Raw genomic sequence first — 18,001 nt, forward strand, 5'->3', positions numbered from 1 at the left:
TCATTCGCTGGTATTTTATTTAAGGGGTTGAGGTTGAAATGACAAATCCTGGCAAGATCGAGAACTCTGGATTCACTTCCTCCTCATTCCCAGGTAGGTAATCATGTGTACACAGTTTCTGTGTTATTTCTGACAGAAATGTGTTATTTCTGACAGCATTGGGCTAGGATCTGGGAAATCAAAGTTCAGATCCCCAGTCTGCCATGGAAATATGCTTGGTGACCTTGGGCCAGCCACACACTTTTAGCCTAACCTACCTCACAAGATTTTGTGGATAAAACAGAGGAGAGGAGAATAACATAAGCTCATTTGGGTCCCCATTGTGAAGAAAAGTGAGATACAATTAAATAAGCAAATCTTCAGTTCTCTATAGAAATACAAAGATCTCTGGGTGGGGAGGGGCCGTGGCTCAGTGGTAAGGCATCTTGGTCCGTATCCAAGGCAAACCTTCAATATCACAGTAATACAAGTCTGTGCCTCAACCACTGATGCAGAAGAGGCTGAAGTGGACCAGTTCTATGAAGATCTACAACACCTTCTAGAATTAACACCAAAAAAGATGTCCTCGTCATCATAGGGGACTGGAATACCAAAGTAGGAAGTCAAAAGGTGACTGGAACAACTGACAAGTTTGGCCTTGGAGAACAAAACAAAGCCGGGCAAAGGCTAATAGAGTTTTGTCAAGAGAACAAGCTGGTCATAGCGAACACCCTCTTCCAACAACCTAAATGGCGACTACACATGGACATCACCTGATGGGCAACACAGAAATCAGATTGATTATAAACTCTGCAGTCAAAGATGGAGAAGATCCTTAAAGTCAGCAAAAACAAGACCTGGAGCTGACTGCGGCTCAGATCATGAGCTACTCATCGCAAAATTCATGCTTCAACTGAAGAAAACTGGGGAAGCCATTAGGCCATTCAGGTTTGACCTTGATCACATCCCTTATGAATATACAGTAGAGGTGAAGAAGAGGTTTAAGGAACTAGAGCTGATAGACAGATGGAGGTTTGTGACATTGTACAGAAGGCAGCAATCAGCACCATCCCAAAGAAAAAGAAATGCAAGAAAGCAAAGTGGCTGTCTGATGAGGCTTTACAAATAGCTGAGGAAAGAAGGAAAGCAAAAGGCAAAGGTGAAATGGACAGATTCACCCAACTGAATGCAGATTTCCAGAGAACAGCAAGGAGAGATAAGGAACAATGCAAAGCAATAGAGGAAAATAATAGAATAGGAAGGTCAAGAGATCTCTTCAAGAAAATTGGAGAAATCAAGGGAACGTTTCGTGCAAAGATGGCCATGATAAAGGACAAAAATGGTAGGGACCTAACAGAAGCAGAAGAGATCAGGAATAGGTGGCAAGAATACACAGAAGAATTATACAAGAAGGATCTCAATGTCCCGGACAACCATGACAGTGAAATTGATGACCTTGAGCCAGATATCCTGGAGAGTGAAGTCAAATGGGCTTTAGAAAGCATTACCAACAACGAAGTGAGCGGAGATGATGGTATCTCAGTTGAGCTATTTAAAGTCCTAAAAGATGATGCTGTTAAAGTGATGCACACATTATGTCAACAAATTTGAAAAACACAACAGTGGCCAGAGGATTGGAAAAGATCAGTTTATATTCCAATCCCAAAGAAGGGTAATGCCAAGGAATGTTCAAACTATCACACCATTGCACTCATTTCACATGCCAGCAAGGTCATGTTAAAGATCCTATAAGCTAGGCTTCAGCAGTATCTAAATCGGGAACTACTAGAAGTTCAAGCTGGGTTTTGGAGAGGTAGAGGAACTAGAGATCAAATTGCCAACATTCGATGGAATATGGAGAAAGCACAGGAGAATCAGAAAAATGTCTATTTCTGCTTCATTGACTTTGCTAAAGCCTTTGATCGTGTGGATCACAACAAACTGTGGCAAGTCCTTAAAGAGATGGGAGTACCAGACCACTTCACATGTCTCCTGAGAAACTTGTATAAGGGTCAAGAAGCAACTGTCAGAATGGGATATGGAACAACTGATTGGTTTAGAATAGGAAAAGGAGTTCGACAAGGATGTATATTGTCACCCTGCTTATTTAATTTATATGCAGAGTACATCATGCGGAATGCTGGCCTGGATGAAGCACAAGCCGGAATTAAGATTGCTGGGGAAAACATCAAGCTTAGATATGCAGATGACACTACTCTAATGGCAAAAAATGAGGAGGACCTAAAGAACCTCTTGTTGAGGGTGAAAGAGGAGAGCACAAAAGTAGGCTTGAAACTCAACATAAAAAAAGCTAAGATCATGGCATCTGGCCCCATCACACCTTGGCAAATAAAAGGGGAAGACATGGAAGTAGTGAAAGACTTCACTTTTCTGGGATCCAAGATCACTGCAGATGGTGACTGTAACGATGAAATTAAAAGATGTTTGGTCCTTGGGAGGACAACTATGGCGAACCTGGGCCATAAAAAGTAAAGACATCACCCTGCCAACAAAAGTCCATATAGTCAAAGCAATGGTATTCCCAGTAGTAATGTATGGCTGTGAGAGCTGGACCATAAGGACCAGAAGAATAGGTGCTTTTGAGATATGGTGCTGGAGAAGACTATATGGAGAAGTCCATATAGTCAAAGCAATGGTATTCCCAGTAGTAATGTATGGCTGTGAGAGCTGGACCATAAGGACCAGAAGAATAGATGCTTTTGAGATATGGTGCTGGAGAAGACTCTTGAGAGTCCCTTGGACTGCAAGAAGATCAAATCAGTCAGTCCTAAGGGAAATCAACCCAGACTGTTCACTAGGTCAGATGCTGAAGCTGAAGCTTAAATACTTTGGCCACCAAATGAGAAGGGAGCACTCCCTGGAGAAGATCCCAATGTTAGGAAAGACAGAAGGCAAAACAAGAAGGGGACGGCAAAAGATGGGATGGCTGGACAGTGTAACAAACATGAATTTGAGCAGACTTCGGAGGATGGTGGAAGACAGGAGGGCCTAGCGTGACTTTGTCCATGGGGTCACAAAGAGTCAGACTCGACTGTGCGACTGAACAACAACAAAAATCTCCATTTAAAGGATCTGGCAGTAGGTGATGTGAAAGACCTCTGCATAAGACCTTGGACAGCTGCTGCCAGTCTAAATAGACAATACTGATTTTGATGAACCCGGTTCAGGTATAAGGTTCATTTGTTTATGTGACCCTTGACAGTGAGAACGTGAGACCCTTGACAGTGAGAACTCTTTCTGTGGTATCAGAGTACAAGAACATAAAACATTAGAAGGGCCACAGCTCACTGGTAGGTCAAGATAGGTAACTATGTTGGTCTGTTCGTAGCAGTAGAAAAGAGTAAGAGTCCAGTAGCACCTTAAAGACTAACAACATTTGTGGTAGGGTATGAACTTTCATTAGTCACTATTCAATGACACAAAAGCTTATATCCTACCACCAGTTTTGTTAGTCTTTAAGGTGCTACTGGACTCCAGCTCATTGGTAGAGCACATACTTTGCATATAGAAAGTCCTAGTGAAGAGAGGTAGGAGGTGCTGTGAAGGATCCTGGAGAACCACTGACAGTTGAGAGAGGATGATACTGAGCCAGTATAAAGTATACATATGTTTATATGATAAGCCAGCCAGTGTAGTGTGATTAGTGTCAGTTTAGAAGTAGGGAGACCTCACTTCAAATCCCTATTCATCTGTGAAACTCACTGAGTAATGCTGGGCCAATCACACAATCTCAGTGTAACCTACCTTGCAGGGTTGTGAGGTTAACATGGAAGAGGGGTAAAGGCTGTTATAAGCTTCTTTGGGTCCTCATTGGGAAGAATAGCAGGGTTGAAACCTTGACTATTAAGTTTCCAACAGTGGCCAACTATGGGAAACCCAGGTGGTTAATAGTTCTCAATGAAGTACATTACCTCAGGACCATAACCTTGTAAAAATCTCTGAGTAATGGTGGTGTAAGCATAGGAAACAATTTGAGGTGAGCAGAAAAGGACATTTCTAGAGAATTCTGAATAAATCTCCACCCCATTTTTAAAAATGGTATTTGAAATATGGGAGAGGTTCAGTGTAAACCTTATGCCCTCATCCTTAAATTCCTTTTCAGTTGAAGTTAAACAAAAAAGTTCAGGTTTCTAATTTGATGTAGAGGTAAATCTAGTGACAAATTTAAGGCTATGTAAAACCTGCTTCAGGCATTCTGCAAAACTAATTGATGCTTTGGGCCTCCTTCAAAATCTCTCAGATAAACCTCCAAATGAATGTTAAGGACCTTTCCTGGCTACTTTGATCCAGATACACACATGAGGAAGGGGGCACATTGTCCTACTGTATCATGAGGGCATTTTGCTACAGGCAATAGAGATGTGAGAAAACACAATAATGCAGGATAGGCACTTTCAAAGTAATACAGCTCTAATTTCAACTGCCTGTGAAGTGATTAGGCATCTTTCTTTTCCTCCCTGCTTTGGACTGCATTGTTTACTGGATGTATTATACTGTCAGCATTTCATCTTTCTCTAGTTGTGAAATTTGGTTTATTGGATCATTGTTCTCTAATTGTAAAATCCAGTTGATGCGATTTATGATTTCTATTTCATTGGTCGTAGATTGTGCAATCCAGTTTTATTGCATTGTTAATTGTATTATATTGTCTTTATTGCATTGTCTTTCATAACTCTGTAATCTGCCTTGAGTGTAAATAAGGAAGACGAATGATAAAACAAACAAATATCAGGAAAATGTAGTCGCTCAGACATTCCCTCATTACAAAATATCTGGGTCCTCATAGGTGTGTGTAGATAAAAGAAAATGTATCAGATGAATAGGCTTTGGGGAAGATACTGGAATGGTTAACAGAGAGGTACAGCCGCATCCCCCACTCCCACAGATGCTGTATTTGTTAGCAAATGTTGCAACATTCATGGTGCACTTGTAATGCAGTTGCCAAAGTTAAGATATGACAAGAATCAGGATGCTATGGATGAGCCTATGTCCAGTTTAAGTCAAAGTTTAGATGGCAAATAAACACATTTGAGATTGAATCCAAGTACGTTCTTCTCCCCACTGTTTAGGATAGGAACAAGGAACATATTAACTATGGCTGGAAGCAGTGCCAGTCTGCCAGCAGGCACTTCCGGTGATGCTCATGCAGGCTTTTGAAGAGACTTGCTCCTTCAGTTTTGGACAGAGCCTGGGCTGACCTAAAAGGAAGTGTGCTTGCCCACCCACTCACATGGTGGAAACTGACCAGGGTTAAGTGACCTAAAGAATGATAGAAAATAACAAAACCAAGGGGGGGGATTCAGCTGCCAGAACCCTTAAACAAGCCATGTATTCAGAGTTTTAAAAGGCGCATTAAAGTATTGTCACTGAGCTACACTTGCAAGCCTCACCAATCAAGTGTTCTAGGTACAGTACCATTTTAGACAGAAGATGGGAGGTTAATGCTCTTCCACTCAAAACAAACAAAAAACCCTGCCACCCTGCATGTTAAAAAATTAGCATAACATGGAGAAGGTTCAGCTACTATTTCCTGACATGCTAGTTTTCTGTGGGCACATACAAGTTATCCTGCATTCTGCAGTGGTACAGTTCCCAGAACACAATGTATAAAAGTGATTCCAAATGATAAAAAGGCTAATTTTTATTGCAGTGTCCCAGGGCATGCTATCTTGCTTGTCTGTTTGGGTTGTGTGAAGAACAGTTTCTTCCCAGTAAATTGTGACCTCTGGGTCAGGTCTGTCTCCCACTTTGCTGCTTTTAGCAGCACTAAACTTTTTTTTTTTTTATGGGACACAATCTGCTAATAGGCTGTCTTGTGAAAAACTGAAATGAAGAAGATGTGTGCAAGCCTTGCTGGGCTCTTAAGTATTTCCTGTTTGCTTCAGTGAAGCTGTGCAGGAGAATTCCAGAGCAAACTGTGCCCAGTGGGTCAGGCCCGCCCTTCTCCGGCTCTGCTTGCTGCCATGACTGACACCCCAAATCTTCCCTCTGGTGCAGCCTCCCTGTGCCTTGTCCAGTTTTCCTCCCAGAACCGCCCTTGAATGCACCTTCCATGGTTTGTGCAAAGCGGGCCTCTCTGGGGGGACTTAGTGGAAAGTGGATTCAGGATTGGTGACTGGAGCAGCTGCACAAGGAGGGGGGGTGCTCTTAAGTGGGAAAGGAGGAGGGAGGCCCTGGCAGTATCATGTTTAAATACGGTCCCATTCTCCCAACGTGCCGGTTCCCCCTCAGGCTACACTTGCCGTGTCACATGCTGTTTATTGTTGCCGGTTGGATTGATTTTAACCCTTTAAAGTGCGGGCTCTCCCCACGATCATTACCCGCCTGGTACCAGTGGGCAAGTAATGATGCACCAGGTGGGCCCAGGAGGAGGAGGAGGGAGGCCCACATCCCTGCGCCCTTGACCATGGAGGTCTCCTTGACCAGGTAGCATCTCTGGATCGAGAACAAAGCTTGTATCGGGTTTCTTTAGACGCGTCCTGAGCGTCCCTTGTTCGTGTCCAAGTCTTCCCCGGCTAAGGCGCCAAGTCCCGTTCCCCACCCCCAGCTCCAGATCTGTGGGCCTAAGTCGCAAGCCCTCCCACCCTCCAACTCTTCCTGCCGCCGACCTCGAAGAAAGCCCCCTCCCCGGCCCCGAGTCTAAGCGCGGATCCTCGCACAAGGCCGCCTCTCCAGGTTCTTGAGGCGTCCCCCTTTGTTCCCGGCGCGCCGAGAGTGGATTCTTCTCTTTGGGTTGGTCATCCAGGCAGGTGAGGAAATCATCCCGACCCCCTTCCCGGGCTGGAGAGGTGCCTGAGCGCGGATCGTGGCCTTCCCTCCAAAACTCTGCTGCTGTTGCCGCCCCCGCGAGTGAGGGGCAACCCAAGCAGCCGACCAGGTCCGTGCGCCCTGGGCGCATGGCCGCGGCATCCCGAAGCGTCCCCCCAACAGCAGCCCCTAGTGCAGTTGCGGGCGGGCCGGCAGCCGGGTTTTTATGCTCACGCCGGCTGCCCGCCTGCCGGGGGTGGGAGGAGCCGGGCAGGTTGTCCCCGCCGGGCCCGGCCCTCCCTTCCCCTCCTCCCCTCCCCGCCTGGCTGAGAGGGGTCGGGGGAGGGGGCAGCATGGCCTGGCCGTCCGGCCCCTTTTCCAACGCTCAGCTGCCCCGGGAGTGTGGCTCTGTTCCTCGCAGGGAGAAGAGGTCCGAATGGAGACAGAAGCCAGCCAGCCCGGCCTCGCCTCCCCGGACTCTCCCCACGATCCCTGGTACTTGGCCCGGCCAGTCCCCTCTCGCCTTCCTCTTTCGCTCGCTCGCCCGCCCGCCCGCCTCCTTTCCTCGGGTTTTGGAGCCGGCAGCATCTCTCCTCCCCACGACGCCCGGCAGCTCGTGGCTAGGGCAGGCTCCTGGGTGGCTGGTGGGAGCCGCCAACATGGCCGATCCCCCGCGCCGCGCTCCTCTCCGTGCGCCGCCGCCGGCAGCGCCTCCTTCTTGTCGAGCCGGGCAGCCCGCCCCCACCGGATCCCGGGGCGCCCTTGCCCGCTTCCTCCGCCCCCGATCGGGTTTCCCAGGCGCTCCGGGGGCGCACCGGTCCCCCCACTCTCTTCCCCTCGCCATGGATGGAGGAGTTCCGGAGGTCTCCGAGAGCGGCGGCCCGATCCTCCCTCCGCGAGGTCCCCGGCCCTGCCTCCTGCGCCCGGGCCACTTCTTGCCTTTGAGCGGGCGGTTTTATGCCTTCTTTCGAAAACTGATTTATTTTTTTAATGGTTGTGTTTTGGTTTGATTCCCTTCTCCTTAGCAAAATGTTCATCGGAGGACTGAGCTGGCAAACCACGCAAGGTGAGCGGGGGGGGGGGGCAGGGAGCGAACGAGAGGCTGTTCCTGGTCCCATCATTGGCTGGGTTCGGTTCTGCCCAAGCGGCACCTACAGTCCAAACTTTCCCAACTCTTCCCTCCTTGTGACTTAGGTGGGATTCTCAGCGGTGCCTTTGTAACCCAGATTGACGCCCCCCCCCCATGCGCATGTGGGTCTTTGTGATCTGCTTTGGGGAAGGGGTGGCGGTGGGTCCTCCTCCTCCTCCTCCTCCTCCTGTTCATGCTGGGGCCTGGCGGTTTTCTGTGCTGGGGTCCTGCGTCCAGCTTCTACTCCATCCTCCACCTTGGCTGCAGAATGTTTTCTACGATCTTTCCCAGTAGAGGTCTAATACTATCACACCTCCCCCCTTCCCACCCTCTTTCTGTGGGCTTTTGGGGAGGAGGGAGGGAAAGGCTTTGAGGGAGGGGTGGGTATTGTCACCTGCATGGAAACCCATTGGTGTCCTTGTGTTATTTTTGCAGAAGGCTTGCGGGAGTATTTCAGCCAGTTTGGCGAGGTGAAGGAGTGCCTGGTCATGAGGGACCCGCTGACAAAGCGATCCAGGTGAGGTGCCTGTGCATTGCTCCTCCTGGTAACATGAGCTTGCCTGGCACCATTCTAACCAACTTTCTTTTCTCTTTCCCTGTGCTTGCCTGGTTCTCTCGATTTTGGGATGCAGGGGGTTCGGGTTTGTCACATTCATGGACCAAGCTGGTGTGGACAAGGTTCTGGCCCAATCCAGACACGAACTGGACTCCAAGACGGTGAGTCTTTTTCTGCTATCTTATAGCCATTTGTTGGCTGGCAATAGGTTCCGAATTGTCATATCTGATCACTGGTTATTGAGTATTGATGGAAGCATTGGTCCAGCCTAGGATATTAGATTTGGAACCACCATCTTCTCTGATTTGAGCAGGGTTGTGAAGTGTGTGCCAGGTGTTGTGGCTTTCTAAACATTCTTCTGGTTGTTTATATATTTGTCTTTGAGAAACAGACTTAGGGTGATGATGAACTGGGAAAGACAGATGTGATGGAAAGGCAGATGTAATGCTGATGGATATTTGGGAGGGGGGGACTGCTAGGTACCCCACAGATGCTTCTTCCTCTTATACTGTGATGTCTCTTGTAAGGAAATGTGACCCTGGAGCTTCCACCAGTTATGGACTACCTTGGTAGACACTGGACCTTTCTCTGAAGGTTGGAACTATTCTCTTTAACCACCCATAGCTCCATCTACAGCAAGTAGCTGTTCCAGAGGGCCAATGTTACTGTGGGACAATGTGAGAGGGCAAATCTGACATACCATTAAGAAAGGCAGGATCAGTTCCAACTCACAGGATTCAATCCACCAGGAAGTTTTCCTGCACAACCTTCGTTTAAATGAACCAGAGCTGTATAACACATTAATTAACGTATTTTAATTAGGGGAAAGGGGGGATTTGATTTGGATTTTCCCCCTCCAGTATTAAAATGACTTGGGCTGGCCCCCAAAAGCTAAGTTTTTCTCACAGATCCCTAGGCCTCACTCAGTTGGAGCCCCATCACTGCTTCAACTCAAACTCTTTGCTTTTCAAAAGAGAGTTCTGTGGGACACAAGACAGCAAAGAATCCATGTCCTTGAAGTTCTCTTTTGTAATCCCAGATGCTGAAAAAAGAGATTTGTACTGGCTATACTGCAGTCTTTCTGTATATGCTCAGGGGCACACTATTCATATGTTCCAGGATCATGCTCTGACGCTGTAAATGGGTTCTGGGACTATTTTTTTTTGGGGGGGGAGGAAGATTTCTGACATGGTCAACAGATATCTCCTGGAGGTTTGTGGTTTTCTAAACATTCTCTTGGTTGTTTGGATACTTCATAGGCTCATAATGGCTACCTGTCAACACAGCCCTATGAATACTTTCCTGGGTATCATTGAACGGGCGTGAACAGGATTGTGAGTAGACCAGTTTAGGATGGCACTTGAAGCCACTCAACCTAAGATTTGTATTTGTGCTAGGATCTGAACCTGGGTTTTCTAGGACTGGATACAGTTCTGGCTCTTGATGACTTTGTAGGCCTATGTTGCATCTTTTCTTGTATTCCATGCTAAGTTTGTGTATGTTTTGTAGGGGGAGGGAGGGATAAGCGATGGATGGAACTTCTTGCTATCCAAGTTTTGTCTTATGGATCTGGTGTTTTTTTCTGAGATGGAATTGTGATTGTTATGGGGCAAAAGTTTTGGCACATGTAGATATAGTAGTATGCTTTTAAAAATGGTTCAGAGAATGAAAGAAATGTCCAAGGAAACAGTCATCAGGCAGTTCTGCTGAAGTCTCGTTGATACAAACAGAAGCTACACAACTCCCAATCACTTCAATGAGGCTTGTGCAAACTGATTTCTAGGTGGATTATGTCCCTTTGGGTGTAATTTGACAGTTTCTGGCAAATCTCTGTACCAAAGTAAATAGGAGGAAGCAGAGACTGCCTGCAAAGTTTGTGCTGAAAGTTATCAGTGATCTTGCTTAAATCTACGGATTGCCTTTTGGTGCTTTGTTCAGAATCTTCTTGCAATGTTCTCATTAAATTTATTCTACAATTTCCAAACACAGATGTTCCAAAACAAACAAAATGAAACTTTTTAAAACCTGGAGCTAAGGCAGAATCAAGACATTTTTAAAAAGTTGATATTCCCCTATTTTTAGGCATAGGTGCTGTGTCTGCTTCATCATCATGCATCTGATGAAGGTGGCCTTGGCTAAGAATAAGCTTCAGCCGCCATATCTTTGATAACCTTTAATGGGCTGCAGAACTTTTGACTGCTTGTGATACAAGCTATGGAGGCCGCAATGTTGCATGCACTTAGTGGAAAGCATTCCCTGCTCCCCCCCCCCAAGCCAGTGAGACTTTTTCCCTGAGTAATTATGCATAGGATTGGGGTTTAGTAATATGGCTAATCCTGTTGGGAATTTGTGCAGAAAAGAGGTTTTCTAGAGTGAGAGGGGGTAAGGTTTCTCCCTTCTGAGAACTTTTCTGCAGTGCCCAATAAGACAGGCCTCTCATGGATTTCTGTGGGAGCTGGGTCATTCCCCCTCCCTTTTTTGTTTTGAAAGAAGCAAGTGATGAATGTCCACAGTGGCCTGGTTAATCCTTGGGAATATTTCTAGTGATACAGGCGAGATGAAAGCTGACTCTCTGGCTCCCATTCTTCTCCACCTTCTGGCCCAGTGCAGCCTCTTGTGTTTTTTAAAACTATGCCATGGGCTCCCCTGTGAGGCGGAATGGGTGGGGGGAGGGGTTAAGTGAACGGAGGGAGAACAGAAGGGGTCTCGTGCTTTAGAGAACACGATGGGGGTTGGCCTATGACTATTGAAATCCCCTGATGCGTCTGGTTCGCCGGCTGGAGGGGAGGAATTAGGCAGCGTGGTGACAACTTCGGCAGAGCCCTCTCTTTGTTTGGAGCTTAAAGCACACACTCCTCTCAGGCCAGCCCAAGATGTGTTGGTGCCTAAGGTAGGAAATCCAAATGGCAGCATTCTCCCGCCCCCCACACACAATGTACACTGATTGACAAGAGCAAAGCACAGCTCTCATTCTTCAAACCCCCTAAATGGGGGAGAACACCTTTTGGTTTGTGCCTCATAGGCCACCACTGTCTGTGTCCCACTCCACTGCATTTAATGGTGTGCAAAATCTACTGGTCCACCTTGTCTTATTATAGGGTTTCTGGGTTTCTCTTCACCTGGCCTTTGGTTCTTTCTCTAGTGGATATAAGTGTGGAGTTATATCCTCTTCTGGTTTCACACTCTAAAGTTTCTAGGATGTTGTTAGTAATTTACGGGTGGCATTGTGTGTGTGTATGTCAGAGCTGTAACAGCAGTTAAGACAACTGCCTAATAAAACCATTGAGACAAAAGGCCTGTTCCAGTATGAGTTGGTGCCTGCTGAAAATGGTTAACATTGTCTTAGGCCCTGAGCTCTGGCTGTTAAAAGGCAACCCATTAAAAATCTTATCGGACTTCTAAGGGAACTCTCACAGTGCATGTGATTCTGAATGTGGCTAGTGGCATTTCTTGTAATGTTCAAATGGGAGCACATTTGGGTGCTATCCAAATCTACAGCCTGCATGTGTTCCCCTATGGACACAACTTGGAGGCTGGGCTGCCAACTTTTAAACTGGTTGCCCTAGCTGTCCCTTTAATATTGGTTTGCACTGCAAGCAGTTACCAGGCGATGCTGTTTAACCTAAGCTGGTCTCTCTAGCTGTCTCTTTAATATTAATTTGATCTGCTGCAAACAACAGCAGTTTATGTTATTTAGCTCCCTGCCCTGTTTCCACATATTAAACCTCTTTAAAGGGACAGGATTCCCCCTCCTGCCACTGCAGCTCGTTCTTGGACCCTCAGCTCACAGGAAAATTGTCTTCTGGTTGAAACAGAGTTTGTTCAAACAGATGAAGACTTGATTGTGGCTGAAGAACTGTAGGCAAACATATGAACTGATTTTGTTGGAAAGCATTCTGCTTGAAGTGGAACTGGAAATTATGCCTGTAAAGTCTGTTGAGATGGTATACAGTAGGGGTGGCCAAACTTGCTTAACATAAGAGCCACATAGAAAAATGTCAGATGTTTGGGAGCTGCAAGACATGAATGCCAAATGCTTGAGAGCCACAAGGCAGGTGGGAGGAAGGAAGGAAAGAAGGAAGGAAAATGTTGAGGGGAAGAAGAGGTAGAAAGAAAGCAACTTTAACTTTAAACCCCTCAGAAACCCAACCACCCCATCAGCTGGCTTGAAGAAGGCATTTGTCTTTTAAAATCATTTAAAGTTAAATGTATTCTTTAATACATTTAACTTTAAATGATTTTAAAAGACAAATGCCTTCTCCAAGCCGGCTGATGGGGTGGTGGGGTTTCTGAGAGCCACACATATGTGTGAAAGAGTCACATGTGGTTCCTGAGCCACAGTTTGGCCACCCCTGGTATATAGGATAACCATACAGCTGTGAACTGGTCCTAATATTTTTAGCTTGCTCTTTGGTGTGAAGATAATTTGATTTTTCTCCTCCCCCTTTTCCTGGGGAATTAGAGAAACAGTATTCTTTCCCCCAAAACTGAGAATGAAATATGAGGACTCTGGGATTTTGAATACAGAAACATGCTTTCGTAGGTGTATTGACTTGGCTAGAAGATTTCAGCGTTTTTGCCTTTTCTCTGTGAGTTTTAAGTTTAGTATGAAGTAACTTGTAATCAAACTAGCACCAAAGAGCTGCTGCCAACGTGTCTTCTGTGGTTCTGTTTGGCTATGACATCAGCTTGGCAATGGAGACCTCAGATGACGAAGCCAGTCAGTTAAATGTGGTTACATGGGCTTTAGTGGTAATTACATGGTGTTAGGGAGGAGAGAAGGAGGAGGAGGATTTTGAGGATGCAGACTGTGCCCTTGGTTCTACTGGTAAGGTCACTGAGCCATGTGAACTAAAATGAAAGCAGAAAGTTACTCTAAATGAGGATGATGATTATTTAGTATGCATTCATATAGTACTTCAGAGGTATGCAGGTATTTCACATACATTATATCCACAGTGTGATTCTTCTCTGCAGCTGCCTTTATAGGACTATTTTCCAACTAGCTAGACTCACTTCTATTCTTGGAGCCCAGCTGGGGAAAAAATAGGCTAAAAATGGCTGTACGAGGGCCGGGAGCAGACTTTGCTAGCAAGAATCAGCTGGACGAGCAAGCGTTAAGGACCCCACTTCTGCCTGCTGATCTTCCCTTGCAAATGCCCCCCTTCCACATTTATACTAAGATGCAAATGTAGGGGTGGGAATGCAGTGTTTGCCTCCTAGCTAGCATGCAGTTCCATGGGAAAGCCACCCAGAGAGTTCATAGGAGAGGCAAAATGTTGATGGGGGGGCCCTTCCTGGTTCACAGCTCCCTTGTTTGGAGAGAATCAGCATGCTCCAGCAGACTAGTGGCACAGAAGTGCCTTCCTGTTTGATATCGGCTGCTTCTGTCTGTTGTGCAGGGAAGTGTGCATAATATGGCACTTCTGGGCAGAAGCCATGAGCTATCCTGGTTCAGATCCTAGCTGAATCATGGACTCAGTAGGTGGTCTGTGATATGGGTGTAAGAGGTTCACTGTACAGATTAGTGGAATAAAGAACTTTGTGTACTTTGGAAAACTACTGTATGAATACTTCAATAATAACAACAATGATGATGATGCAAAGAGTTATTATTGGCTGGGTGGGGGGTACTCCCTCCCCTTCCTTCTGCAGAAAGCTAGCATCCTGCTTAGGTCTTTGGAAAGTGGTTGGCAAAAGGAGGACAGGAGGCAAGGGAAAAGGCTGTGAAGTCTGACATGTATTTTTATAGTGTCTTTTTCCAGAGAATATACAGAGAATATCTGGAGTTCCAAGACTACAATGTGGAATGATAGTGACAGGCTTAGATGGCTTTCAGGGAGACCAGGTAGATGTGTGATGTTACATTGCCAATGGTAGCCACCTGTGATAGTTAAACAGAGTTATATTCAAAAGTTGTGTATCTCTACATCTTTACATCATTCTTGGGATCGCACAAAGGCTTCTGGAGGGTTGCTGTTGGGCCTTTAATGTGATCCATCAAGGCTGTTCCTCACTGTGGAGAATCAGCTTGGGAAACCCATATTCAGATCCCATCTGGGATGCGGTGCTCAATGAGTGGTTTTGGTCAAGTCTCTCTTTTGTGCTCTGCTTAATTTAATTCATAAGTTTGCTGTGCGGGTAGAAACAGGGCTTTTTTGAGCAGGAACACACAGGAATGCAGTTCTGGCTGGCTTGGCGTCAGGGGTGTGTGGCCTAATATGCAAATTAGTTCCTGCTGGGCTTTTTCTACAAAAAATGCCCTGGGTAGAAGTACCATTTCAAATTTTTGTAGGTTGAGCAAAGATATTTCAGTGGCAGGGGCAAGTTTACTGTAAAATTCAAAGGCATACTCTCAGATACATCCAAAATTAAACTAGGGAGGAAAGTTGATTTTATGACCATTTGCCGCAGCTGCATTTTATTATTTCTTCAAAACCAGTACTGTGGCAGAATTCCGACTTGCCTTCTCCAAATGGCAATTCCAGTGAGATAATCAAGACTTCTAAAACCCTTTGTATACCTTGGAATTATTAATAAAGACAGGAGCCAGTAGTGTGGTGTAGTGGTTAAAGTGTCAGGCTAGGATCAGAAGGACCCTGGTATGACTCTCCACTCTGCCACTGAAGCCTGCTGCATGATCCCTCTCAGTCCCACCCTCTCAGCTTAATTTACCTAACAGGGTTGTTGTGAGGCTAAAATGGAGGAAAGGAGAACATTGTAAGCTCCTTTGGGCCCCATTGGGGAGAAAGGTAGGGTATAAATGAAGTAAATAAATAATATTCTATAAATATACCATTTTCACAGTCTTCTATATGATTTTGCAAAGGAAGTTTGCTTTGTTGAGCATTGATAAAGAACAGGGGTGGCCAGACTGTGGCTCTTTCACACATATTGTGTGGCTCTCAAAACCCCCACCACCCTGTCAGCCAGCTAGGAGGAGGCATTTGTCTCTTTAAATCTCCAAGCCAGCCAGCAGCTTGGAAAATACATTTAAGGTTGCTTTCTTTCCACCTCTCCCTCCCTTCCTCCATTTATTTGCCTTCCTTCCTCTCTTCCTTGTGGCTCTCAAACATCTGACGTTCATGTCTTGTGGCTCTCAAACATCTTATTCTATGTGGCTCTTACGTTAAACAAATTTGGCCACCCCTGATCAAGAACCTCCCCAAGTGCTTTAATGCCAGCCTTTCCCCCTCACCCCTTTACTCTGTTTACATCCTTTCAAGCTCCCCCCACTCCTGCCTCAATTTGCCTATGACAATTACTAGTTGTACAGAAGAACTTTATTTAAACAATTTGACGCTCCAGTCCAGTCCAGCTCAGCCTCAACCACACCATCTCTGTCCAGTGAGATTGCACTGGGGTTAATGAGAAAGAAAAGCCCAAGTTAAACTTTTGTTGAAATATGAAAGCATCTTCTTGGCAGGAGCTGAATGTCGCTGGCTGAGAACTGGAAAAGACAGGGGATAATTGTTTGTGCTTATTATCTTCCATCAGCCTCCTGGGCTCCTTCTGTCCCCTGTCCTCAGAATTCACTCCGGATTTCTACCTTTGCCAAAATGCAAGGGTGGGAGAGGGAAAGAGAGAGCTGACATTAATAAATACCAAGGTAAGGGGAGCAGAGATTGCTTCTATGGAGTACAGATAAGAAAAGGGAGAGAGAATTGGAGCATCCTTCTGATGAGTAAAGCCTAAAGAGAATGATATTTCTCAGTTTAGAAAAAAGACAACCGAAGGGGGAGGCAGGAAGGAGATTTATAAAGTTTCCAGAGGTGTGGAGAGAGAAGGATCTTTTCCCCCCTCTCTTTTCATAATAGTAGAATTTAGAGTCGCTCTGAAGTTTATTGGCAGCACATTCAGGACTGACGAAAGAAAGTACTTCTTCAGGCAAACTCTTGGATGAAAGGACTGTTAATGACATTTTGCCATAGCTGTGAAATGGAATCTGCAGGGACAGAAGCATTGCCTATCAGTGTCAGATGATGGGGGCAAACAACATGGGGAAGGCCTTGGCCTATATGCTTTTTGGATGGACTTCCAAAGCCAAAAACAGGAACAGATGGACTTGGGCATGTTCCAGCATGGGAATTCTTGACTTCTTTCTGAAGTGGCAATTTTGAAAAGGCAAGGTCAGGTGACTAGGTCAGCAGAACAGTGGGAGGCAGCCACTTATCTGACCAGGGGCACAATCCACCAGGAAGTTCTCCTGTGTAAAACATGTTGAAGTGAACAGCAGACGTCTTGAATATCTCTTGTTAATTTTAATGAGATATATGCAAAAAGAAACTACCAAGAGATGATTTAGCAGGAGAGATGGTGCCTTTTTGAATTTTTTCTGTCTCAAGCACCAAAACATGTCTTAGCTGCTACTAATTAAAATTCAAAATCATAAAAGTCTCTAAGAGTTAAGGATCTTGCGATTTCCTCTCTGCTTTCCCCTACCAAAGGAAATTCTAAGTTAAGCTTTCTGCCTTAACTTCCACACCATGTACAGAGATAGATCAGTCTGTCGTTTATTTCTTTAACAAAGCAGGAGTCAAGTTAAACACACTTCATCAGATAAGGGGATCAGGTATTGTGGGCTGAAATACAAGCAGTTTGTTGATTGTGTGCAGACTGATCACATGGTAAACCAGTGTGGCTTGGCCATTTGGTCTGGATAGCGATTAAAGGTAATAAAGTCCTCTGCCAATTTCTTTAGATATTTGTACCCTGCTTTCCTCTTCAATGGGCCCCCCAAAGTGGCTTACATCATTTCCCCAGTCCTCCACTTTATCCTCACAACAACAATGCTGTGAGGTAGGTTAGGCTGAGAGAGTGTGACTGGCCCAAGGTCACCCAGTGAGCTATGGCAAAGTAGGGAGTCAAACATGAGTCTCTCAGGTTCAAATATTCCACATTAACCACTACAGAATGCTGTCATTTATTTTTTCAGAATTGGCATTGCTATTGACTCTGTTCCTTCCAGTGGTGAGAAAAAAACTCCTTGCCTACCTCCTTCTCTAGGGATCCCCAAATAACTGCTTTGCTACTGCAGCTGAGCCTTCCTCTTCTGCTTTCAGCCAGACAGGTGGCAGTCATTTTTCTGTAAAGTAGACAATCCATGGAGAAGATTTACTTCATCAACTATACCTGCACAGGGCCAGCCTTCTGGGGGTGCCAAATAGGGTGCTCCCCATGTGACTCAGTGATGTTATCAGTACGGCGTGGGGGGGGAGCAGATGTTAGCCTTGCCTAGGGTGCCAGACAGTCTAGGGCCAGCCCTCTGCCTGCACTCCCAACTCACCCTCACATCAATAAATGTTTAAGTGAGAATTTTGAGATGTGATTCTAAATATGCAGTTGGTTTTAATCAAACCATTGCATTTTAACAAACCAAATGACCCATTGCAATATTTGGGCATTTTTGACAGAATGTAAGTCTGAAATAAATTGCAGGGGTTTTTTGTGTTATGAGTGAAGCAAGTGTTTAAACTTTCTATCATTTATCCATGCTACACTGGATTTTTCTGAAGCTTCACCAAGTTACACCATAGGAGGATTCTATGTGATAAATAAGATGGGACAAA

General features: G+C 45.6%; 1 protein-coding gene across 5 annotated transcripts in view; it reads left to right on the forward strand.

Annotated features, from left to right (window-relative positions):
• The first annotated feature begins 6,334 nt into the window (after positions 1-6,334).
• MSI1 (musashi RNA binding protein 1) overlaps positions 6,335-18,001 on the forward strand; it is a 61,475-nt gene continuing 49,808 nt past the window's right edge. For 3 of the 5 annotated variants that reach the window (XM_060250376.1, XM_060250378.1, XM_060250381.1), the window contains exons 1-4: positions 7,000-7,242; positions 7,773-7,813; positions 8,312-8,393; positions 8,509-8,593. In XM_060250376.1, coding sequence (XP_060106359.1) covers positions 7,184-7,242; positions 7,773-7,813; positions 8,312-8,393; positions 8,509-8,593 — 267 coding nt within the window. In that variant the 5' untranslated portion in view covers positions 7,000-7,183. Of the gene's footprint in view, positions 6,427-6,998; positions 7,243-7,772; positions 7,814-8,311; positions 8,394-8,508; positions 8,594-18,001 lie in introns of those variants that run through there. The other 2 variants (XM_060250379.1, XM_060250380.1) reach the window with 2 other exon arrangements.

This window comes from Heteronotia binoei, chromosome 11 (assembly GCF_032191835.1).
Source record: "Heteronotia binoei isolate CCM8104 ecotype False Entrance Well chromosome 11, APGP_CSIRO_Hbin_v1, whole genome shotgun sequence".
In the NCBI taxonomy this organism is placed as follows: domain Eukaryota; kingdom Metazoa; phylum Chordata; class Lepidosauria; order Squamata; family Gekkonidae; genus Heteronotia; species Heteronotia binoei.